This window comes from Drosophila innubila, chromosome X (assembly GCF_004354385.1).
Source record: "Drosophila innubila isolate TH190305 chromosome X, UK_Dinn_1.0, whole genome shotgun sequence".
In the NCBI taxonomy this organism is placed as follows: domain Eukaryota; kingdom Metazoa; phylum Arthropoda; class Insecta; order Diptera; family Drosophilidae; genus Drosophila; species Drosophila innubila.
Window position 1 is genome coordinate 7,894,098 of NC_047626.1, and position 26,319 is coordinate 7,920,416.

A 26,319-nucleotide genomic window follows, 5' to 3' on the forward strand; every position below is an offset into this window, starting at 1 on the left:
CAATCGATTGTTGCCGATCAACAGCGAAAACAATGAAGAAAATGCTGTTTAAAAAAGGAAAAGAAAAAAAAAACAAAACAAAACAAATCGAGGAAATCGAGAATGCAAAGTAAACTAAACTGAGGCCCAGAGAGAACCACCCACCATACCCCACTATGCCTCCTCTGTTCCCTTTACCCCCTTTACCCCCTCTACCCCCTCTGTCCTCTCAGCTTACTCTTTTGCCTCTCTTGCCTATGAATAGACAAATGCAGTACGTCTCGTGCTGTTTGTTTGTTTAATTGTGGTTGTTGTTATTGTGATTGTTTTTGTTGTTGCTGTTGTTGTTATTTATGAAGTGCTTGGCTGACTGTCTGGCAGTTAGCTGATGCAATGCGGATATATGCACAAATGATAAAGATAAACAGGGCAAAGACGACGGAATATATAGCGAGCTAGTGATGTAAAAATATCTAAATGTAAATAAATCGATTTAAAAATCGATACTGTTTTTTTTTTTCAACATGTACTATATTTATATATATGCATAATAATGATTTTCAATTCGATTTTAAGCTTAAATTTACATCACTAGGAAAATCATATATATTCACTGTGCGACTTAAACCATTTTCAAATCAAATCAACTGACCAGGCCAATTGCAAATTGTTGCATTGCCAAATGCCAAAATAAAAAAGATTACGACTTTACCACCTCCCAAATTTCAATTTCAACTGCCAGCACTCAACTCCAGTTCCAAGTTCCAGCTTCAACTGCAAGTCCAGCTTTAAGTTAAAGCCAACAGCTAAAGCCCAGCGACCAGAGATCTCGTTTCTCGGTTTCTTCTCTGCGACTGCAGATAAATTATATAAGCGACCTTTAATGGTCCAGCGATTTTCATGCAGCCAGCGAAAAAAAAAAAAAAAAAAAAAATACAGCAGACTCCAACACCACCAACTGCACCACCACCACCACCACCACCAAGAGCACATGGTACTAGCACCACTAGCAATAAAAAACAAGAAAGAACAGTTAGACAGAGTGTGTCGACCATTTAATGCCCTTAGCTATGCTTTAGTCTAAAAACCAAATTCAAATTTCAAATTTCAAATTGAAGCTTGAACTTGAAATTGCGCATTGAGTTAAAATGTATAATTAAATCTATGTAACCCATCATAGTCAAATACAGCTTGCTTTTTTTTTTAAGTTTCAACAAATTCATAATACAAAAAAATATATTATATGTATATATATTTATTATTGATTGCTTAAAAAAGCTTAGGAAATAAAAAGATTAACCTATGAAGTTAAAGGAAATGAAAATTTTAGCTTATTAAATATATTTCCAATAGGATTATCCTAAGAAAACTTGTTTGCCAAACGATCATACAGCCTTAAAAAAAAATGTGATGAAGTTATTTATACACGTATATAGAAACAAAGAATATTTCGAGTAAATATTTCTAAATAAGAGAACATGAAAATAACTTTTCCGAACGAGTATTTCTATGAGGACTGACTTGAAATTAGGAAAAAACTAATTTTTACGACCAATTTGACAGGTATATGTTAACTATATTATAGAAATCGCCCATGATTTCTTAAGAAACAAATAGACTTTTTAAAATATACATTTTTCCGAAGTAAGGTTTTTATAAAAACTATATGATGCTTAAAAAAGCATTTAATAAACTTCTTACTGGACAAATTAGAAAAACTAATATTTATTTACAGGAACTGCAAAAGCGATCGTTTTTTAATATGGTAGCTTTCAGATATAATGTTGCCATTCGATGAGTTTCGACATAGGTACTGACCTCCAAAAAAAAGAAGCCACTTTACAAAGATTCAGCTGAAAAACTCCACTTGGAGCTGAGTTCATATAGGTACATTTAGATGGAAAGTCAATAGAAGAAGATACATTTCAACGTATAACTTGCAGCAGAGTTTGAATAAGTTATCTTTAGGCACTATAGTCTTTTTGTTGAGAAAAACATAATATAAGATGGTTTCTATGTAGGATAGCTATATGAAATAGTTCGGCAATCAAGCTAGTTTTGACATATATTTTACCCAACACTAAAATATACAACTGTACTAAATTTCAGCAAGAAATTGCGAAAAAGAGAGCTGAGTTCGAAAAGGTTGACACAATAAGATGGATAGTCTAATAGCATATTTTCATCATTCGGCCCGAATCTGGACTTCATTTCAGTACAAAATCCGAATGATCATTTTGGCTCATTCATAATGAATGTGAAGATTTTTTGCCATTCGCCCCTGCGAATTTCAGTATTTTTTTTATCGAACACGCGATGTTTATCGTTAAACTCGTGAAAAAAAAGCAATTATCACCTTAACCAGCTGTTTTCTTCAACAAAAACGTTAGGCATTAAATTTGCGCCAATTATAATATCAAAATAAGTATTAAAATGCTGTTATTGTCAGCTTTTTATAATTTGTGCACAGAAATCGAACAGCTGATTTGCTTTGGGTGAATGAAATATGAGCCACATTCAAATGTGAGCAAATGTGGTCGTGGAAATAGCCTATTAGATGGCTATGATAAATCTATAGTTCAAATAGTTAAAGATAGTGTAGTATGGTTACTCTTGTTTGGCAGGGTATTTGTAGATACGATAAAAATACACAACGTTTTTCATTCAACAAATCTTGGACATAGTAGACGTCGCGTCGTTGTTGTCGGATGTCCGTGCTCAAAGCTTTGGCTCTGTGGTTTTTTTCAGCGTCACAGGTTGCCCACACACACACACACAAACACACACACACAAACACACACACACACACACAGATACATACACTCATAGTACAGTTAGTCAGTGGCAGACAGACCAACTTGGACTTGGATTACGTAATTGGGCGACCAGCTAAGCAAACCAAATGCGGCAGCCACTCAGCGAATCGCTCAAGCGCTTCGTTATTTCGCTTCTCCTTCTTCTTCTTCTCTATCTCTTCCTTCTCCTCCTTGTCCTTCTCTTCGTCTAGTGTTTTGTTTGTTAGAAGCGGGACAAGTGGAAATGCAAAATGCAAATGCGATGCATTTGATTGTATTTTTTTTTTTTTTTTTTTTTTTTTTTGTTGAGGTGTTGCAATCAGAACTGCAACATGCACTCAGTGTGGCAAGTGTGTGGCATGCAACAAGCTGGCAACATGTTGCATCTACAGATACAATATTACAGCGTACAATCATTATGAACTAGTTCAATTAATTAGCTTCTCTATTTTGCTTGTTTTTTTATAGCTTTTTATAGAGGATGTGAACCGTTTCCGAACTGTTTAATCTTCCAGTTGTAACTCTGTTGCTGCAACTGCCACTTTTTGCTGCAACTTGCAGCTTGTTACGTGTTGATAATTAACCAATTAATTGTTAAGCTGTTGTTTCGGGATCAGTTTACTAAATTTTGAAGACTTATCGATACTAAATGCAATTGAAAATTGAAAATTAAAATTACAAAAGGATATAGGTAGATGGATATTGGTGGTCTGATCCTCTAACCCCAAAACTTTTTTTGTTGCCGTGCAATGTAATCTTATTTCATTAGCATTATTTTTTTTTATACTGAGACATTATTTCCCTTCCCAATTAATGCTTGTTTCATCAAAAACTTATTTTTTTTTTGTGTAATATAGGGAAAAAATTATTTGTATACTATCATTGTCATTGTCGCGTCTAGGCTTTAAATTATGGTTGATTATCGCATTTTGTTGATCAAAAAGTAAAAAGTAAAATTTGCAAAATCTTTAGATCACGATTTTCGTTGTAGCATCCCCTTAACTCAAATCTGAACTTGAAATAGTTTTGGCCAATATGCGTAGACAAGAGTGGCAATTTCGTTAAAAGAAGGTTGTGGCAAGGTCTCTAAGTAAGAAATCGCTTTAAAGCACAGCTTGAAAGCTCTGTAAAGTGCGAATATTTATAGCATACTTTTTGGCAAATCATGCAAAGTTACAGTTGGATAAATAGACTAAGCCTAAAAGTAAGCAATGATTTGAAAAAATTATTTATGCCATTATTTCTTTTTTCTTTGCAGAGGAATGGATAACGAAGCGAAAAACTGAGCTAACGACAACGAGACAAATCGAGACGCGTGTGAAGCGGCAAGTGAAGCTGCAGGATGGCAAAGTGATTGAGGATTCCGGTCCCATAGTGTCCACAAATACGACCGAGGATACGGACAAACAGGAAACGGAGACAACGGAGGTGAGTTGAATAGAAAAACGACAACGATCGCTCCCATGAAATCTATATGCTATAGTTATTAAGTCAGGGTGCATAAAAAATAAAATATTCTAAAAAAAAAAATGTTATATATAAAATTTTTCTTATTATAAATACAATTATTATTGTTTCAACCGATTGTTACTATACAGAAAAAAATTATTCTTTATTTAAAGTTTAAAATTCTTGAGTTTAGCATATACTTGTTGCTATTAAGCTTAGACAATATGCGGATAAAATTTCAATGACTCAAAATAAAAATGTCAAAGAAGCCTATAACCAAAAAAATCTAACAAAGCCCCGAAATTCAAAATATTTGTTTAAGAACCAGTCGAAAATTGGTACCCAGATTTTTTTTTTTATATACATTAAATATTATATTTATCAAACAAAGAAAAATGAAAGAAATCAGCTTAAATGTATATTCTAGGAGTATTTTTTTGTGCTACAAATTTAATGTAAGACAGCTGCCTGAAGCATAAATTTATTTAAAACATATAAAATATTATATTTATAAAAAAAATTAAGAATGTAATTAGTTTATATTAAATAGTTTCTATGCATATTTGTTTGTGTAACAAATTTCATGACAAAGGGAAAATACCCTCAGCGAGAGTAACAAAAATTGTATTAAAATTAATGAAACGTTGTAACTTTGATTTGGAATAGAAACGGGACCTGGGACTGCCCGATGATTTGGATGGCAATGCACAGTTGATTGATGCTGCGGCGTTGCAAGCGGGCGCCGTTAATGAAACGCAGCTCGCTCAGCTGCAGGAGGCGTTTAATTTGGGCGTGGGCAACAATCCAACGGCAACGTCAGCGGCAGCGGCAGCGGCAGCGGATGGCAGCAGTGGTGGCAAGTTGGTCAAACGGATGGTGCCGCGTCCAATTGATGGTCTGGTGCGTCAGATTGACGATAAACGCGTCATATCGCACGAGGAGATCAAGGACTACCATGAGACGCAGGATGTTAAGCATTTGGGCGATTTTACCGATGAGGTAAGTGCAAAATCCGATCCTTAATCCAGTCAAATGTGCTGTGTGGTAATTTGAGAATAAACGCAACAACACCAACAACAACAACAACAACAGCAACAACAATCCCAGCAACAGCAAAAGAAGAAGCAGAAAATTGCCAGGCAAATAACTGAAAATCAATTTGGCGTGAAAAAAGTAACAAAAAACGAGAAATAATCGTTATTTTTAGATGATCAAACATTTGATACCCTATACATATATAAAATATAACTTATTCATGTTTTTTCTGCTATGAAATTCTTATGTTAAAATATAATTTTAAAGTCTTAAATTAAATCTTTAAATTTATGTTAAAATTTAGCGACTCTAATGATTACCATCTGATAACACGATTATCTTTACAATTTATTAGATCTTATGGTATGTGCAAAGGTCAGTGAGTCAGTCAGTGAGCCAGGACGAAGAATTTTTGTTTGGCTTTTGATTGGTTTACATTTTTGGAATACCCCTGATAAAATTTAAAATAACACTTATTCTATGTTTTTAAATTAAAAATAAAATCTAATCAAATTTATTTTTATTCAGATCAAAAACCAAACTTTTTATAAATATAAATTTTAGACTATAAATGATATTTTTTGAATTATCATTTGTACGATACCTGTATTAGACGTTACATATTGTCAGATAAAAGCAGCATACCCTGCTGCTAAGGTATTACGGGGAAGCAAGGCAACTGGGCAGTCAACAGGCCCAGCAGCAACCCAAGCAACCAGTTGAGTCGTGTTGTTGTTGTGGCTGTTTTAAAGCTCATTCGAAAGTTATGGGGAGTTGTTGTGGTTGTGGTTGTTGTTGTTGTTGTGTAGTTGTTGTAGCTGCCGCAGAAAGAAGCAGCGCTGCATCGAATGCTGTGTCTGTGTCTGCCGCTAGATCAGTTGCCGCCGAGCGAGCGCCGAGAGCAGACAAACAACACGTTACTCGCCAAACGCGTCTCGCAACGGGTTCGCTCTGAGCCAAGTTAATACAAGCAAAGCCAAGCCAAGCCAAGTAGAGCCAAGCCAATATCAAACCGATCAGTCGTTCGATTATTGACTTTAAATTGATCTTAATTTAGTTGATCTTAGTTTTAACGGTTAACATCCGTCGCTCTCTCTCATTCGCTCTCACTGGCACTCGCATATACTCGTTCTCTTTCGTTCCAACATCTGTGGCTGTGTCTCTTGTTTTTTTTTTTTTTTTAAATTTATTTCGGATTTGATTTGACATTTTGTTGTTATTGTTGAATTTGTTTTTTGTGTTTCCTACGCACGCCGCGCCACGCCCCCGCACGCCTGTGATTTAGTTGATATATCAAATATTTCGGTCTCGCTCGCACTCTCGCCCCGCATTGTTTAAGTCTCAGTTTTTAGCTTAGTAATTAACTAAATTCATTAAAACAAAAAGTGAAGAAAATAGTGAAATAACCAACAACAAAAAATCAACAACAACATAAACAACAGCAACAACAACTGCAGCAGCAGCAGCAACAACAACTCACGACAACAACATTAACAACAGAAACAACAACAGTTTTGTGCGTGGGCCACAACATTTTAATGTTTAGTGGGGAGCTAAACGATTGGCTAACGGCAAAAGCTCAATTTGCTTAATTATCCAGGTGCGAATATGTGAATATTATGAATATGATGATTATTATGAGTTTCGGTTTCATAAGCTGCAAAAAACGAAAACATTTAAGTTGCAGCTAACGAAAGACTTAGGCAACAAACTTGAGTACATTTAATAGAAAGACTTAGGCAACGAACTTGAATACACTTTTGTGGAGATAGACTTAAGCAACAAACTTTACTATATTTAATAGAAAGACTTAGGCAACGAACTTGAGCACATTCAGTGGAGAGACTTAGGCAACGCACGTAAATATGCTCTTTTTTAGAAAGACTTAGACAACGAACTGCATTACTATTAAAAAAATGACTTAGGCAACGAACTTGCATACACTTTGGTGAAAAAGACTTAGGCAGCGAACTTTATTTTTTAGAAAGACTTAGACAACGAACTTAACTTTACTCACAAAAAATGACTTAGACAACGAACTTGAATACACTATTCAGAGAAAGACTTAGACAACGAACTTTATTACATTGAAATGCAAGACTTAGGAAGCGAACTTGAATGCACTATGCAGAACAAAGATTTAAGCAACGAACTTCACTAACTAAAAAGACTTAGGCCACGAACCTCACTTTATTTACAAGAAAGAAAGACTTAGATAACGAACTTGACTACACTTTGGAAAAAGACTTAGACAACGAACTTGACTGCTTTAACTAGATGAAGTCTAGCAACGAACTTGACTACACTTACTCGAAAGAAAAAAGTACAAACTTGGGCACTGCTTTGCTTATTGTATATGTGTTAAGACCCAACTTTATTTGAAAGTGCTGTGGCAAGTCAATAAATGTGCGAGATCTTAGAATCTTTAGCCCCCCATCCCATGCACCACAATACTCCGTGGAAGAGCGTGAAAGACCATGCAGAGAGGTACTTAGGAGCACGTCTTTAAACCGGTAGTTGGCAATTACCCAGCCAGCAAAAGGTTGTGTACCACAGCAGATGATGTTGAACCAGGCATACACATACACACACACACACACAGACGCAGAGAGAGAGAGGAAGAGAGAGATACATATACAGAGACATAATGCTGAGACCTGTTCTGAGCCCAGTTTAATCAATAGCCAAAGTACTGCTCCTGCTTGGCTCTGACTTGGATTCTAGGCGTGTCTGCAGCAGGTCCATGAACCTAACTACCACACACACACACATACACACACACACACATATTCACAGTTGGAGTTTTGTCTATGCAAGAGACCACAAAATATATATATATATATATATATATAAATGCTGGAATTTCGAATTTGAATTTTCAGTTTGAATTTTGTGTACTTCTAGTCTTACAGCCCAGCTGCAAGTTGTTGTGTGTGTGTGTGCTTGTGTGTCTGTGTGTGTGTGGGTACTTGATGCCTTGGAAACTTGTTTTCTTGTTTTTTTCTTTCCCCCTCTTGTTGTTGTTGTTGTTGTGCCCACATTGACTTGGGTCGCACTCTAATCAGCAAATGCCAATCAACGCAGCGCCAACTCCACGCCGGCCGCTGACTCTCTGAATCTGAATCTGAGTCTGAGTCTGAATCCGAATCGGAGACTCTGTGGACGTTGTCCAGCTCCCCATGCAAGCAACATTTGCGTTGGCGTCGTCGTCGCACACTAACTGAATTACAATAACAATAATAATAATAATAATCGATCGCTTTGGGGCTGTGCTATGCTCTCTGGAGGTTGAGCAACTCCCAAGGCAAACTGGTCTGCGAAAAATAACGCACGAAAAAGACAAAGCCAATTCAAGCAATTGAGCCAGCTTTGTCTGACCAGCCCAGCAGCAATGCAGCAACTCCACTTCAACCTAAGAATTAACAACACAGTAGTGCTAGACTAGCAAGTACCCTATAACTATAACAAATTGATGCGTTTATAATCAATAACTCAGCCAAATAGCTACCTATCATGCTGAAAGTTTAAAGATACACAACAGATAACTTTATATGTATGCCTAACAAAAATCAGCGCTATATCTTTAAAATTATGGATTTTATGAAACTTTAAAAAATTTAGGCAAATAGAGACAAACTATTTTAACTCAGCCATTTGCCAATCTATAATGCTGAAATATTCAGAATATACAAAAGATAGTCTTAAATATGCATATAACAAAAATTAGCGCTATAACACTAAAATTGTGAGTGCTATGAAACTGTAAAGAATGTAGGAATGCGAGAAAAATAATTTTCGGCCAAGTGGAGTTTTTATTGGTACACATTAAAGATAATGAATGGGTGAGAAATTTACTCTAACTGCTTATTACTTGCTGATAGCATAGTCTACCCCTATTTTAAGATTACAGGGTATCTGAAAAAAATAAAAAAAAAGCCACAAATCAGCAGCTTGGCTCATTTCTCTTTTTAGCCACTTGGCATGCTAGCAGCTAGCAACAACAACAACAACAACAGCAATAACAACAACATCGTCAGCACATTCATTTGAATACCTTCAAGCAGGCCAAAATCGTTATTCGAATTGAAAATTATGCCCACAGTTTATGTGTGTGTATGGTGTGTGTGTGTGCGTCGTGGATTTTTAATGTTCAATCTTAACTCCACTTTATACTCGTACCACACTCGACACTCGACTTCAACTTAAAGTTTTGCGTTGGCATTCGACCAACTGAATGATTATCGACAAGAAATATTGAAACGGTTTTTTTTATTTTTTTTTTGATTTTTGGCATTTTTGGCCAATGACAAATCTTTTGACAATATGCCAATGTGCCCTCCGCAACAACCGACAATCAAAAAAAATCCAAACTCTGCGTCATCCACAACGTCATCACGAGATTATATTAACCATCAACATTTATCATGATCTTTATTGGCGCCAGAGTCATAGTCTCTGTCTCTGTCTCACTCTCACCGCCTCTGCCTTCGCCTTCTCTTCATCATCTCGCCGATTCAATCATTTGTTGTAAAGCCAAAGATCTCTTTTCATACCCTGTAATCAAAAAGAACCTAACAAAGGCGTTGATAACAGCAAAAGTTCAACTTGAACATGTCTTAGTTTATTTAATTCATCCCATTATCTAAGAAACTATTATATTTAGCTCTTAAATTTGGTATGCAGATTATTTGTATCATAAGGAAGCTTATTATGTCAAATATTTTGATAATGCTCTCTGTTATTATGTTGAAAACTAACTAACTGAAATCAGGAACTATTTTGGTATGCAAATTTCCTTGACCACCTTCTATACTTTGCTGAAAACCTTAAAAAAGTTATACTTGACCGATTGATCTCTGTAGCTATAATAGATTGTGCTACTAAATTTGGTTTGTAGTTACTTTATTTCATATGCAATTTTGTATGTTATGGTTTTTTTTTATAATCTGCATTGCTCTATGAAAACTTGATAAAAGTCATATTTGTCTTATGGAACTCAGGAACTGCATAAGTTGAAGATATTAAAATTGCTATGAAGATTCTCTATACCAGAAGCGTTTTTACTGTGTGAATATTTTTGATTATACGCTATGATTATACAGTCAAAACTTGTAAAGAATCATATTTGACCCATTGAACTCAGGAACTATAAAAGCTAGACATATTAAATGTGGCATGCGGATTCACTATGCTATAGTTAGATATTGTATGTTAAGAACTATTCCTAAACTTAGCTTTACTATATGAAATATTGAAAAAACTTTTATTAACCTCAATGAACTGAAAACTTATAAGACGTGAAGCTTATTTATAAACTGCCAATTTTTTATAAGTTTTTTTATATTGGTTCTGTTCGTTTGGAAAATCATGCCCACAAAATTACTGTTACTCAAACCGAGAATTTCTAACGTCAACTGTTTACGTGAATTTAAAAGCTGCGAATTCTTAATATATTACAGGGTATTTTTAGACAGTCACTTTTATTTCTTACTATAATTTTTAAATCTGTTTCGATTTGGTATTTTTTTTTTGTCTATAGCAAAATCGTGTTCATCGATCGTTCAACGAGCAGTCAAATTCACAACAAAGCTTGAGGCCAGTGCGAAGAGGCACAGAGAGAAAAGAGATGGAGAGGGGTGGGAAAGAGGAGTGTCAAGTGGTGGAGGGGAAAGATGAGCTGAGGCAGATAAAATACATTCAAGCTGTTGTTATGGCTGACATTCAAGTTTTTCAGCTTCAAGCTACATACAAAAACAAAAACACAAAAGAAAAAAAAAAAACAAAACACTTTCTACGCGCGTTACCGTTAAACAAGGTCGCCAACAACAACAGCAACAACAACAAGTTAGGTGTATTACTCAAAGTGGAATCTGCCAAGTGGTCAGCTTGAGAGTAAGCTTCAGCTTCAGCTTTAGCTTTAGATTCAGTTGAAGCCTTGTCCAGCGATGCGTGCATTTTGCCTGTCATCATGCCACCGAATGTGGCAACAGTGGACAGTGTACAGTGGCAGGGGCAGGAGGTAGACTGACCTTGAGGTACCGCTACTAGCGTCTGTTGGGTGTCGCATTCTTACCGTTATTTTTCGAAGCATTCCTCAACTGAAGTCAGCTTTAAGTTTTGCCCGCCTCTTGCAACATTTTCAAATTGTGGTGGTGCATTGTGGTTGTATTGTGGTGGGTCTGTTTTGCTCTGAATACCACTGACAACTGGGCGTCCATAATGCCATTCTCTCTCTTCCTCCCTCTCTCCCTCTCTCTCTCTCTCTGTTTTTAAAGCAATTGCATCGACTTAAAGTTAGACGCATCGACCATGTCGATGATGCAATGTGAACATCAACACTACACACACATTTACTAAGTACAATTAACATTTTCACAAAGAATAAATCTAATATAAGCAAGAATTCTCATAAGAATTCCCTTAGGAACTTGCCCATCTTAATGTTCATGAAGTCTACAGTTTTATTTAAAGCTTATGCTACTTTTTTTTATAAGTACGCTTTATAAATCCAATTAAAAGTCTTTTAACATTTCATTGAAATTTTCAATCATTAAAATTATCAAGATTAGAATTTCAAGCTAGCTTTTCTTTAAAATATCTAAATTTTAATTCAGTACCTAAAGCATACTCGATCTCACAAGCCAACAATCCTAAAATATAGTTCTATAGTATACATTCTCATCTTATAATTTTGTTATTATTATAATTATCAAGCTAATCATTTTTTAGTTTTACATAATACAATTTTAGAAGTTATAGTGTCTCATTAAACAAAGCTGAAATTTAATTTGTATCTTACTTTTATTTTATCTAGATTGAGAACAAAAGTCTTTTTTATAATTTTTGATTAAACTCAAATACATAATTTTTATTTTTCAGTCTACTATTAATTTTTAATATCAGAATGAATTAAGAGGCAAAACCATAATCAAAATGACATTCGGCTTGAAAAGCGGTCCAGTCTTGACAAAGTTATACAAAATTTAAAAAACTGGTCTAGAAATTAATAAAAACTTGAATGCAGAATGAATTAAGAGGCAAAACCCTAATCAAAATGACATTCAGCTTGAAAATCGGTCCAGCCTTGACAAAGTTATGCAACATTTAAAAAACTGTCCTATCAAAAAATGTCCTAGCGAAAACTGTTCTAAGGAAATTAATAAAAAGGAATACTTATGTTGTTTGCAACTGCTTAATGATCTCGCTTTTCTAATCCATTTCAGACCTACGTGAAGGCCGTGCGCGAGGGTGTTCAGGATCTTGAGGCGGTGCTCTGCTCTCCCGAGAGCCAACAACAGTTGGTTCCGCTTGGACCACAGCTGGTGGCGAATACGAGTAAATCTCGAAAAACAATCGACTCGGAGGATACGCAGAAACGTTGTCTGGCCCAGGAGGACGGTACACTGGTAACCGAGAGTAAAAAGACGACCGAGCACGAGTTGATCCTCGACGGTGACGAGGAGGCGCGTCCGGGCGATGAACTGCTGGGAGATCAGCTGATCACAACGGCGGCGAGTCAACGGTATTTCAAGCAACGCGACGAACAGCATGTGGATCTGTTAGCCGACGGCAAACTGGTCGCCACCGAGATGCGATACGCCGCCGAGACACAGCAAATGGAGAAGGATGGCTCCCTGGAGCGACCCGGCGATTGGGATAGTCTCTCCGATCGAATGAGAAAACTGCGACGCACACAACAACAGCAGCAACAGAAGGGTAAGCATCAATCTCAGACTGAAATTCCATAATATCCTTGAAGAGGTTATTTGATTTATATATATATTTTTTTTTTTTTTTAATTGGATTCCCCAATTTTGATGCAGAAATAAATAAGAGGCCAAATAATGATAAAATTGATATTCCGCAAGGAAATCGGTTAAGATTTGACAAAGTTATGACAGTTTGAAGTCTTCGAAAAAAGTGTCAAGGGTCAAATCAAAGGAGTGATATAAAGTAGGGAAAAAAGGACAGTCATGCAAAAAAATTAGGATTCTTCAATTTTGATGTAAAATTAAAATAGAGGTCAAATGATGATAAAATTGATATTCCGCAAGGAAATTGAATAAAATTTGACAAAGTTATGACAGTTTGAAGTCTTCGAAAAAATTGTCAAGTGGAAAGTGTGGATAAAACGCTAAATCATCGAAAGTGTTGAAAAATGGACAATAAGAAAAAAAATTGAGTTTTCGAATTTTAATGCAGTACCAAAATATAGATCAAATGATGATAAAATTGATATTCAGCAAGGAAATCGGTTAAGATTTGACAAAGTTATGACAGTTTGAAGTTTTGGAAATTGTCAAAGTATGGGATAATACGGTCAGTCATCGAAAGTATTGAAAAATGGACAGTAAGGAGAAAAAATTGAATTTTAGAATTTTAATGCAGGACCAAAATATAGATTAAATGATGATAAAATTGATATTCCGCAAGGAAATCGGTGAAGATTTAACAAAGTTATGACAGTTTGAAGTTTTGGAAATTGTCAAAGGGGAAAGTATGGATAATACGGTCAGTCATCGAAAGTATTGAAAAATGGGCGGTAAGGAGAAAAAATTGAATTTTAGAATTTTAATGCAGGACCAAAATATAGATCAAATGATGATAAAATTGATATTCCGCAAGGAAATCGAATAAAATTTGACAAAGTTATGACAGTTTGAAGTCTTTGAAAAAAATGTTAAGGGGAAAGTATGGATAAAACGGTCAGTCATCGAAAGTATTGAAAAATGGACAGTAAGGAGAAAAAATTGAATTTTAGAGTTTTAATGCAGGACCAAAATATAGATTAAATGATGATAAAATTGATATTCCGCAAGGAAATCGGTTAAGATTTGACAAAGTTATGACAATTTAAAGTTTTGGAAAAGGGTCAAAGGGGAAATGATGGATAAAACGTTCAGTCCTAGAAAGTATTGAAAAATGGACAGAGAGGGAAAAAAATTGAATTTTCCAATTTTGATGCTGAATCAAAATAGAGATTAAATTATGATGAAATTGATATTTCGCAAGGAAATCGGTTAAGATTTAACAAAGTTATGCCAGTCAAAAATTTTCAAAAAATGTGTCAAGGGTCAAATCAGACAGAGGAAAAAATGGACAGCAATGCAAAAAAAATAGATTTTTCCAATTTTAATGCAGAACCAAAATAGAGGTCAAATAATGATAAAATTTGAATTCCGCAAGAAAATCGGTTAAGATTTAACAAAGTTATGACCGTTTAAATTCTTCGAAAAAGTGTTAATAGGAAAGTATGGGTAAAATGGACAACATAAAAATTTTAATTGAATATATATATATATTGTTGTCCATGTTTAATGAATTGCATTGATCTTTACAGAGGTGGCCTTGCTGGCGGATCGCAAGGATGCGTTGACGAAGCGTCCCTTGGACTTTGATCGCGAGGAGGAGACGCGCAAGGGCGAGACGATGAAATGGCTGGAATCGCATTTTGGCAGCGAATCGACAGCATCGAATGATTCACGGGATGACGAGGCCAATGATGTGGATGTGGAGCCCACTAAGAAAAGTTACTTTAATGTGACAATCAAATCGCAGAGTCAGCAAATGGTTGGAAATCCAGTTGGGAATTTAACACAAACATTGCCACGCAGCGCCGAGCGGGAGCGCGAAAGGGAGAGGGAGCGCGAAAGGGAGCGAGAGCGGGAGAGGGACAGGGAGAGAGAAAGGGAACGTATGACGAACACATTGGACCGAAAGTATTTAAAGGATGCGGGAGCAACAAATTCAAGAGGCAAATACTTTCAAGGCATCTCGAATTGGGCGGAGCGTCAGGAGGCGCCCGTCAATCATCATTTCTCGACGCAGGCATTTCGCGAGGATCTCCAGGAAACGATACGCCGCAATGGCTTGAAGAAGAAGAAACTGGATGTGGTGAGCACAACAACAGCAGCGACAACAGCTACACCCAATGATAGCTATGTGAGCCGGGAGGATATACTGCAACAGAAGCGTCAAAGTTTATCCTCACAATTTCTGGCAAGATCAACGCGCGGTTCCAGGGATGCTTTGAATGATTTGGATGCCATACCAGGACCAGGATTGGGTTCAGTGCGAGCTGCGGAGCCATCGCATAAGCGTATGGCCTATGGACATGCCCATGGTCATGGCCGTAGCAGCAGTAATCCCACGCATCCAACCCACCCTATGAATGGTTCAACCCACCCTATAAATGGTCGTGGCCATTATGAGACGCCCAGCAGCAGCAGCAACAGCAATTTGGGTGGTCGTCCCACTGTGCCACAGCGTCGTCGTGCCATCGAGAAGAAGCTGGGCGAGCACACCCATGTGCATGGTCACGTCCACACCAAGATCTCGCAATTGGAGCCACCACCAGATTATTCGCCACCACCACGTAGTCGTAGTCGTTCCTCATCGCCACAAGTGGATTATGTGGTGAATCGAGCGCGTCAGCCAGTTGGAATTGGATTAGGAGCGGGATTAGGTGGATCTGGAGCCGGCGCAGGAGGACTAGCAGCCGGCGCAGGCGGCTTAGGAGTCGGGCCGGGCGGCGCGGCAGTCGGAGCACCACTGGACGCCAGCTCCACCATGACACTGAATCGCAAACAACAACAACGCACAAGATTCGCGCCCACATCCGGCTATCCGCCCGCCACCTCCATCAATGGCGGCACCTTGCGTCCTGGCCACACCTCCGCCTCCACCTCCAATCTGTCGACAATGAGTGCGAGTAAGCCCAGCAAGATGGGTCAAGTCATTGGCAACTCGCTGCGCAAATTGGTCAGCAAAATACGCTCGGCGAGTGTAGAGCGTAAATTTCGCATGAAAAGTGCCGCCAATAAATCGCGAGAGCAGTCGCCCAGCCCAGCTCCAGTTCCAACAACATATCAGCAGTACAATGTCATCGATGGACACATTGGAGGATCAGCAAATGGCCATGGGAATGGTCATGGGAATGCCAATGGATTGCGGCACAGCAGCAATGAGTCGGAGGGTTCCATCTCAGATGGTCAACGCAGGCGCAATGTGGAAGTGCAATCCCCGCCAGCACAACCCTTGAGAGGATTTAAGGTAGGCATTGATCTCCAACTAAATTTGAACACGAAATTCTTAATGCATTAGAAATAATAAAAGCAAATAATTGTTTTCTAATTTAACCCATATTTTTATTTCAGTAGTTTTAATAAACAGTGAAAATTTGTTACTAAAACTTTGACTTGTAAAGTTGCGGGTTCGAAGCCTTGATCAAATTCAAACGGTCATAACTTTGTCAATTCTGAACCGATTTTCAAACAAAATGTCATTTTAATCATGGTTTGGCCTCTTGATTCATTCTGCATTTAAATTATATGTAGTTCGTTCAAAAAATTATTTTCCTCTTGATTTTGATTTTCAATTTCAATGCTAAGGGTCCCCCCTTTGAAATTTTAAAAATTCAAAATTTTAAATATCATGTTTTCACATTTAATCGACTCCTTATATCATAATTAGTATAAAACAACACTTTAAATTCGCTTCGGAGACCTTTTATTTTTTTTGTAAAAAATCATGTAAAATCGGACAAAAATTTTGACTTGGAATGTTGCTAGTTCAAAGGTTCAAAAAACTTCAAACATCCATAACTTTGTCAAAACCTAACCGATTCTTAAACGGAATGTCATTTTAATCATGGTTTGGCCTCTTAATTCATTCTGCATTTAAATTATATCAAGTTCGATAATAAAATTATTTCCCTCTAGATCTTCATCTTATAATGCTAAGGGTCCCCCCTTTGAAATTTTGAAAATTCAAAATTTTAAATCTCAAGTTTTCACTTTTAATCGACTCCTTATATCATAATTGGTATAAAACAACACTTTAAATTCGTTTCTGAGACCTTTCATATTTTTGTAAAAAATTATGTAAAATCGGACAAAAATGTTGACTTGTAAAGTTGCTAGTTCAAAGGTTCAGAAAACTTACAACTTCCATAACTTGGTCACAACCGAACCGATTCTTAAACGGAATGTCATTTTAATCATGGCTTTGCCTCTTAATTCAGTTTGCATTCAAATTTGTTTAATTTCGTTAAAATAATTTTTTTTGCCAGTATTCGAATGTGTGATTTTATGAAAATGTTGTGTTCTATGAAAACTCAACATTGTGAATCTTTAGTTTAAGACCTTAATCAACTTTTTAAACGTAAATTTTGTAAACAAGTCTGTAAACTGTAAACCACTGTAAATATGTTTAAATTATTTGTGCAAATTTGGATTATTTGATGTTTTTAAATCACTATGTCATAAAAAAAAATATAGTCATATTTATCTATTTATATACTTAAAGTTCGATTATAATTGCTTTTTTGAAATCACTAATTCTTATTGTTAATTCTATATAATTAAAGGATGCACAACTGCCACTGGAACAGTCGATAAGTCCGCGTCAGCGATATTATCTGGGTGAGGATCCGTACTCGAGTACGCTGTACGGCAAGGAGAACATCTACGAGCGTCATCATGTGCAATCCCAAGGACGACTGCGTCAGCAGCAGCAGCAGCAGCAGCAGCCGCGTTACGAGCCACGCGAGCCGGAGGATGAGGATGATTATTACGAGACGCGTGCTCCGGTTCCCGCTGCCGGCACACACACCCTGGGACGCTATCAGAAGCATGGACAGCGTTTCAGTGGCTCCACGCCAAATCTAAATGCACAGCAGGATTATCGATCGGCACAAACGTTGCCACGCAAATTGCACGAAGGACAATATCGAGGACATCATCAACAGCAACAACAGCAACAACAGCAACAACAGCAGCAACAACAGCAGCAGCAACAACAACGTTACAATCAGACGCTGGAGAAGACATCGCGACCATTGTACGGCGTCGTCCTGAATCCGAGTCAGAGCCAAACTCCGAGTCAACAGCAAAGACAACAACTTAATCAACCCATCATACTGCCCATGGAGCCGGCTCAGGGTCCTGCAAAGCCGGCTCGTACCTATGCCAAGGTCCTGAATCGCAGCAAGAGCTTCAATGTGCACGGCATGAATGGCAGCAATGATCCTAGTCCCATTTACATTGAGAAACTGACCCGGAATAATTATAATAATCGACAAACGGAACAAACGCAGGCATATAAATCAAATCCGCATCTTTTCTCCAGCGGCAAGGATAATTCGTTGAAGAGTGGCCTGAAAAGTCCATCGATTGTGAATCTCATAAGTCGCAGTCAAAAGGATTTAACCAAAATTGTGGGCAATGAGGAGGAGGAGGATCTCTATCAGAATCAGCAACAGCAACAACAACAACAACCACAACATCATCAACATAATCAGGATCTGGATAAAAAGCAATTGTATTTACGTGGTCTGCATCAACAGGCGCCCGATCTGTATCGTGTCATACATGGCGATGAGGATTATGGCACGCGATCTGGCAACGCCAGCATCCATCATAAATATCCATTGCAGCCGAAATTCTCATTGGATTCGCGCTCTCCGCCTCCCGTCGAGCTCAACAAGGACACGGCGAGCATTGTGCGTCGCAGCAGCGCAAGCAACGAGATCCACAACGAGAACCACAAGCGTTTGCTCTACACAGAGCATCCACAACATCCACAGCATCCACAGCATCCACAACATTCACAGCATCATCAACTGCGTCGCGGCTCTGGCGCCACAATTATCGAACTGCGCAATCGCAAATAAAAGTCTCCAAACACACACACACACAGACACACAAACACAACTCTACACTGCAACATAGATTTGTCTCTTTCACTCTCTCTCTCTCTCTCAATCAATCTGTTTGCGACTCGGCTTTAGTTGCATTTGACAAGCTGCAAATCAAAATAAAAAGATTGAAGTCGCCTTGCTTTCTTACTTTTTATACTCTTGCAGAGCTTTTTTTTCGATTTTTTTTATATATTATATTACACTATACTTTATTTATATATTTTTTAAATGAGAAGCACGAACCAAGTCAACAATATTTCAAATATAGCAAATTTGAAACAAAAAATAAATAACTTACGTATTACACAATGTAACAGTCCGTTTTGTAACCTTTAACAAATTCTGTGTAAAAGTTTTTCCATGGTAGAATTTTTTTTTTTTTCTAATTTGTCTTAACATTTATAATTTTTCCAAATTTTTTTTAAAGATGGTCTTGTATATACTTTTAGCAAAAAAAAAAAAAAACAGTTCACAATTGTTTCTATAGTAGAACTTTTTTACAAATTTTTTCTTTTACTTTAGTTTAAACTGTTTTAAAAATCTAGAGTCTGCAGGAGTATCAAATCTTTGGCGCGCCGAAGATACAATTTCTTTCTTGTTATTATTATTATTTTTTGTTGCCACTGCTGCCACCTGCTACCTGCCACAAGCGCCACATGCCCCACTTCCAAGCATATTCTATTATTATTATTAATTTAAAATTACAAAAATGTTTTTTTTTGTTTTTTTTTTTTTTTACTAATTGTAACAATTTAATTGTAACTTTTGTTGTATAGTTAAACGTTAAAACTGAAACTGATGAGCGACTAACTAAATTAATTAATTAATTCAAATAATTATTAATTAATTGCCCTTACTTACTACAATCTAATATGTACTCATACAACAATTTAATTAACGTGTAAAATGTAAACGGGGAAAACGAAAAGAAAAATAAGACACTATAATACACATAATAATAATTTTGCTTAAAAAATAAATTTCAATTATAATAAACACCAACATAAAGTGCCAAAATAAATAATGCAAAAAAAAAAACAAACAATGTCTTTATATGAATTTAATCAGATTGTATTAGTGTTAGACGAGGAAAGCGGTTAAACTTGTTTGAGAACTTGCAGAATATATTAAAGCGTGGAACTTGTTACATTTATTTGAATTCCAATTGCTCTGGGTTGTAACATTGTAATTACATTGTAAAATTACAATATAATAGTTAGAGTCATGGAACTGGAATGAGGATTACCCTGTATGTATTTAATCTTGGTTGTTTAAAATGATAGTTAAAATAGATAAAAGCAACTTTCAATTTTTATTTAGCCTTAACATTATTTCAGGGTATATTTAAGTCGATCATTGTTTATATTTTCACTTTTCACTTGCTCTAAAGCACCGCATTAGTAAGGGGTAACTCGAAGTTCAGCATTCCTCATAGATAATGTTATTATTATTTGTTATGTGTGCAACAATGTTATACATAAACGATTGAAATCGCTTGTCAATCGCGAGTACTTCCAGGGTTACCGTCAGGTTAAAGTCGCGCGAATCTAATCGCATTTAATTGGCACTAAAGATAGTGACCCGCAGTTAATCCTCAAGCTATACCTGGTGCATATTCGAATGGGTTCAGTACTTGCACGGTGTCTCGTCAGACAGGTTGACACTGTTGACAATCCGGAATGATGTTACAACTATTGCTGGTGCTGTTACTACCCGCAATTGGACGTGGACTCGAGTCGCACTCATTGCTCGAGGGGATTACGCATCTGGTGGCAAGCTCGAGCAATGCCATCACGCAGTTGACGTCGTGTCAGCGACAGCTGTTGGCGTTGCACGACGCTTGGCAGCGGCGAGAGGCCTGGGCATTAAAGGGTATGCAATGAGTAACAATTTCTAAACATACTTAATACCAAAAATATACAACAATTTGGAAACACAACAAATAGAAAATTATAATTTGGGTGCATATAATTAGAAAAATAGGTTAATTAAAAATGAAAATTAGGATAAAAAAATTGTATAGTTTACTTTTGGCCAGTTTTCAAACTCGAAAATGTTTTATTAAATATGATGCGATTTTTTTCTTATTTTTTTCCTTCAAATTTTTTTCATCTTTCAATTTCCCAATTTTTGTACCTGCTGTGAATGGTTATTTCTTTGAATTGTTTGTATTAGAAATTACCCTTAATTGTACTCTTAGTAGGTTTATAGTATATTCCCTCTTTTTTTTATTCCGAAAATTAATTCTTAAAAACAGGGAGTGCAAATAATAGTTATGAATTTTAAAAAATTGAATTCAAAAAAGTTTTTGTAAAAAAAAAGAATAATAAAAATGATTTTTATATTTTTTTAAATTTTTATTATAAAAAATTTAAATAAAAATTAATTTCAACTTTTATTATAAAAATTAAAAATGATAATCAATTTCAATTTATATTATAAAAATAAAAAATAAATATAATTTGTCAATTTGTATTCAAAAAATTTAAACATAAAAGTTTAGTGTAAATATCAATAACTTAAATATCCTTAATATACGTCTTTTAATGTACGTCTTGTATTATATGAAAAGTATTGAGTACATCGCATCAAAAATATTTTTAGATATTGAAAATACACCACTTGATTCTAAGGATATTTACATTCAATTTTTATCTTTTTATTCTTACAATAGAAATTGCCAAATAATTTTTATAATAAAAAATTAAACAAATTATTATTGCTAATTTTTATAATATAAATTAAAATTAATGATTATTTTAAAATTGTATAATATAAATTCAAATTAATAGTTATTTTTCAACTTTTTTATAAAAATCAGCACATAATTTTTATTTCATCATTAAATAATAAAAAAAATGAAACTAATTATTTTTTTAAATTTTTATAACAAAAATTGAAATTAATGTTTGTTTTAAATTTGTATAATAAAAATTGAAATTAATAGTTATTTTTCAATTTTTTTTTTAAATCAGCACATTATTTATTTCATAATTTTTATTTGAATATTAAATATATACGTGTATTTCCCTTACAGCTTTCGATGCCTCGGGCAGTGGCTATGATAATTTCATGCTGGGCAACAGCTTGTGGCTTGGCAGTCGCGTCTCCTGTCGTGCCGTCAATGAGAATGTGATGAGATATTATACGACTAAGCAGCAGCATCTGCATCGCAACTTGGCGCCGTTTCCCTTCGATTATCACCTGGCTTATGTGAGAGCAAATTCACCGTGGCAATCGCATTTGATTGCCAAGGAGCCAGCGTTGCTGCACTTTGGACTCTGCTTGCCACAGATCTGCACTCGACTGGAGCTGGAGGAGATGCTGCCACAAGTCTTGGCTGCTGGTGGAATTCACAGTGATAAGTTTGAGATGAAGCCAGAGTTGGTTTACACCAAGCAGCCGCAATTAAAGGGAGATTTCTTTGCCAGCAAGTCCTTTAAATTGTTTTTGACTTTGCTTGCTTGTGTTTTGCTGCTGACTCTACTTGCCACTTGTGGCATGGCTGGAGGACGCATTGTTAGCTGCTTTGATGCAGCCTCCAATTGGCAACGTTTGTGGCAGGTATCAGTTGGCAACCACGAAATTGCCGTCATCAATGGACTACGTGTGTTGAGTGCACTTTCCATACTCATTCTACACGTTAGCTGGTATACCTCACAGTCTACGGATCAGTCGGCGGATCTGGCCATGAAGGTAGCAACTATATGGCTGTATCATCCGTATTTACCTGCTATGCTGGAGATATTCTTTACCATCAGGTTCGTAGCTAACATAACACTAGACAACAAAATTGCATTACTTTTACCGCACCCATTTTATCTAATACATATGCATATGAAACACTAAAACTTTTATTAAAAAGCCCTATTTAAATGGTTGGAATATTTACAAAAAATTATAAGCTGAAAGTTTTTTTCTTGCTGTTTTTTAGAGTTGAGCTTGCATTTTTTAAATATTTATCGAGGGTATCTCAGAGAGTCATCATTTAATGTAAAATTTTAGCGTTTGAATAATACAACAAATATATATTCATACATATATAAATCATTCATTAGCATTCAAATAGCGTAAAATTTATTAAAATCGTTTTCGTTGTTCTTTAGAAATGTAAACTCTTGAAAGCAACTAAAAGAAAAACGAATTAAAAAAAATTAAGTATAATGGAAATTAGAAACTTTTTTTAGGCGGTTTTTCCTCAACTGTGAATGCATATATAATTATAATCTGGCTATTAACATACTTAGTCTCATTGAATTATTTCCTTCTACATGAACTTGCTAACTTAAGTTTTAATTTTTTAGTGGGTTTCTCACCGTCTTCAATTTCCTACGCAATGAGACGCTTCAACGGAGCATTACCGAGGACACGATTCTGGGGAATCTAAGTTCCATATTAAAGCAACTTGTGCATCGTTATCTACGTTTGGCACCGCTGCAACTCGTCGTGATCTTGTTTATAATTGTTGTCTTCTCCTACTATCAGGAAGTATCAGTGTATCACATCTTTGAGCCGCTGGATGAGATTTGCTCGCGAAATTGGTGGCAGAACATGTTCTTGATCCAGAACATGTATCCGGAGACGATGTGCGCCAATTGGACGTGGTCCGTGGCCTGTGATATGCAGCTACATGTGTTGGCCACATTGCTGCTCTTTCTCTATGTGAGGTACTTATGATACCATCTTTTTTGATAACCTTGCAGAGGGTATTTAGACTGCAGGAGTCTTGATCTTGATCAAAACAACGAGATATATTGTTAGTTTCAAAGCTGTATTGAAAAAACTTGACATAGGTTCAACCTTTTGCCTCAGGATCACTTAACCATATAGCTGCTATAGGATCCTCAAGCTTAAGTTTAAAAAATTTTTGTTTTTTTTGGAGATATCTCAACAAATCTCATTGATTATGCATTTAGTGTTGTCTTATACATTCTGAACTAATTTGGTTTAGGTCTGTGCACTATATAATATAGCTGCCATAGGAGCGATCGGCTGAGAATAACGATTAAGGCCCAGTTTTTCAATGTCTCCTTGAATTTTATAAAATAGATAAATTCAATTTTGACATTGATTTCTATACATTTTACGTCAAAATATCTGTTGTACAGCTATCAAACCCCTTAAATAGACATAAGCTATTTAATCTAATCTTACAGAACATGAATTTCATACTTTTTTTTAACAATTGCCCAATTATAGTTAAAATCGGTTTACTATATCATATAGCTGCCATAGGAACGTTTAGTGTGGTTAATTAAAATTTTTTCTTCAAATATTTTAATAAATATCTAAAATCCTATACATACTGATCAAAATTGGCTGTCATAGAAACAATCAGTGGTAACAAGAAACCATTCGTTGATTCGAAGATTATAATTTGTAACTTTTTCTATATAGCTTTACTGATTGCCTTCTTCTTCTTCTTCTACAGGCATCCCAACTTTGTGCGTCGTCTGGTTTTGGCCATATTGTGTGGCAATGTGCTCTACACCGTTGTGCTGCTGATCATATTGGATATGGATTTCAAGTTTGACTCGGTCTATGTGAATCTCACCACATGGTTCTATTTTAATCCTTTGGTGCGCATGTTGCCCTACGTGATTGGCAGCATTTATGGCTATACACATGTGCGGGGTTGGAGTTCCCCCGCTGAGGTACTCCTGCCCAACAAGTTGACCAAGTGTTTGCTGGCTGTAGTTGTTTTCCTGCTCTTCCAGCAGCTGCAAGCTGAGGAACTGCAAAATTCCGCTGTCCTTGCCAGCGGTATAATTATGATACGTACAATTATCTCCGTATTTGCGGCGCAACTCGTTTTGGCCAGTTTTAAAATTGAACAGAGTTCGGCTTTAATACGTTGGCTTGTGGATTTTCTGCAATCGAAATGTTTTCAGTTTGTTGGCCGTGTGACTTTTGCCTTCTACTTACTGAATCCTTTGATTATTTACTGCTTTAACTTCACTTTTGGCAATGTACTTCCTGCGGATATCAGCATGTTGGTAAGTTACTTTACGATACGTTACGTCTTTTACTTTGATTATTAACGTCACTTTCGTTGCAGTCCATTTTGGCTATCGCTCATACGTTTATTGTACTGGTTTTGGCCATTTTCCTGACGCTGTTCTTCGAGATGCCGTTGAATAGGCTAACAAGTCTGCTTTTATCCTCGAATTCTAGTAAAAGTAAACAAAATTAAATGCATACATTGTATTTTTCCTATAAATAAATTAAATGCAATCTCAATCTCCGTTGCGCTACGTTTACGTTTTTGGTTGCTAATGCTGCGCTTACGTTACTCCATTTGGCGTTTTCGTTTGCTCTTTCTTGCGTTTCGTGACGCACTTTGCACCATCTGTTGTTGCCGTCAATGATCGATAGCACAACATACGTATATTCTATCGCCCGACCGCCACAAGCTGTCGACCATTCGGAGCGAATAATGGTCATGGCGCTCAACTTAAATAAGTAATTTCATTTGTTGAACTATTTGTAAATAAAATTATAATTAATTAAAACATTTAAAAAACTTATTTTAAAGTTTTTTTATGGTTTTTTTATTTTGCATATGAATGCAACTCAATACATATATTGTTTAATTCTAGCGATTATTTATTTAAATTCTAAAATAATTATAAAGCTCTTTGCATTCGGCCGGCCTCACAGTTATAATATCGAAATCGATTTACATAAGTAATTACAGTACGATAAGTAGCCAAAAATGTTTATTGAGTCATTTAAAACATTTTGTATATTCACAACTTCGTAACGATAATTTTCAAACTCAATATTTGTCATATTTATCGTATGTTTGAATATAATCGTCACACATTTTCTGCAATTGGTTTGTTTTTGAAATTATTTTGATGAACAATAGATTGCCTATATTTATTTTATCTGTAGCAATGGTGAACAAAGATTTAGTGTTATAATTCGTGCTTTTTATTTTATTTTGATAAACTTAAAAAATTAGTTTGTTTTTAGTAATGAATCACGGTCAAGCAACATTAAGTCAGATAATGTTTTGGATCCTACAATATAAAACGAAATCGAATACATTCATAAAAAGATTAATTTAGTTCTTATTGGTAATACTTTTACCTTTTAATTCACATTGTTTTTTAATGCATGGGCTTAAAACTAAATTTTTTTCTACTACTTAGATTTTCATTAAAAGCAGATAGGAACTGTATGTTAGTAGGGTAAATATCTATGTTCTGGATCAACTTTTGCACACATTGTTGTAAATTTAGGTTGGATGGAAGATTGGAAGATTAATGACTTTTTATGTTGTAAGACAATAGACTTGTGGTTACAATTAACAGCGAAGAAGAAAAGCAAAGATGATAAGGAGTCAAATAATCAACT

The 26,319-nt window shown here is 35.9% G+C and overlaps 2 protein-coding genes across 3 annotated transcripts in view; both read left to right on the top strand.

Moving 5' to 3' along the window:
- Positions 1–19,383, top strand: part of LOC117793904 — a 35,697-nt gene extending 16,314 nt beyond the window's left edge. For both annotated transcript variants that reach the window (XM_034634346.1, XM_034634345.1), the window contains exons 4-8: positions 4,033–4,202; positions 4,890–5,222; positions 12,482–12,974; positions 14,599–16,310; positions 17,626–19,383. In XM_034634346.1, the coding sequence (XP_034490237.1) occupies positions 4,033–4,202; positions 4,890–5,222; positions 12,482–12,974; positions 14,599–16,310; positions 17,626–18,930 (4,013 nt within the window). In that variant the 3' untranslated portion in view covers positions 18,931–19,383. The remainder of the gene's footprint in view (positions 1–4,032; positions 4,203–4,889; positions 5,223–12,481; positions 12,975–14,598; positions 16,311–17,625) is intronic.
- Positions 19,384–20,582: 1,199 nt separating this feature from the next.
- On the top strand, positions 20,583–25,197 carry LOC117793556 (nose resistant to fluoxetine protein 6). The gene is made up of 5 exons (XM_034633904.1): positions 20,583–20,829; positions 21,995–22,718; positions 23,262–23,624; positions 24,389–24,953; positions 25,016–25,197. The coding sequence occupies exons 1-5, from the start codon at positions 20,637–20,639 to the stop codon at positions 25,148–25,150; spliced, it is 1,980 nt and encodes a 659-aa protein (XP_034489795.1). The 5' UTR covers positions 20,583–20,636; the 3' UTR covers positions 25,151–25,197.
- The last annotated feature ends 1,122 nt before the right edge of the window (positions 25,198–26,319 follow it).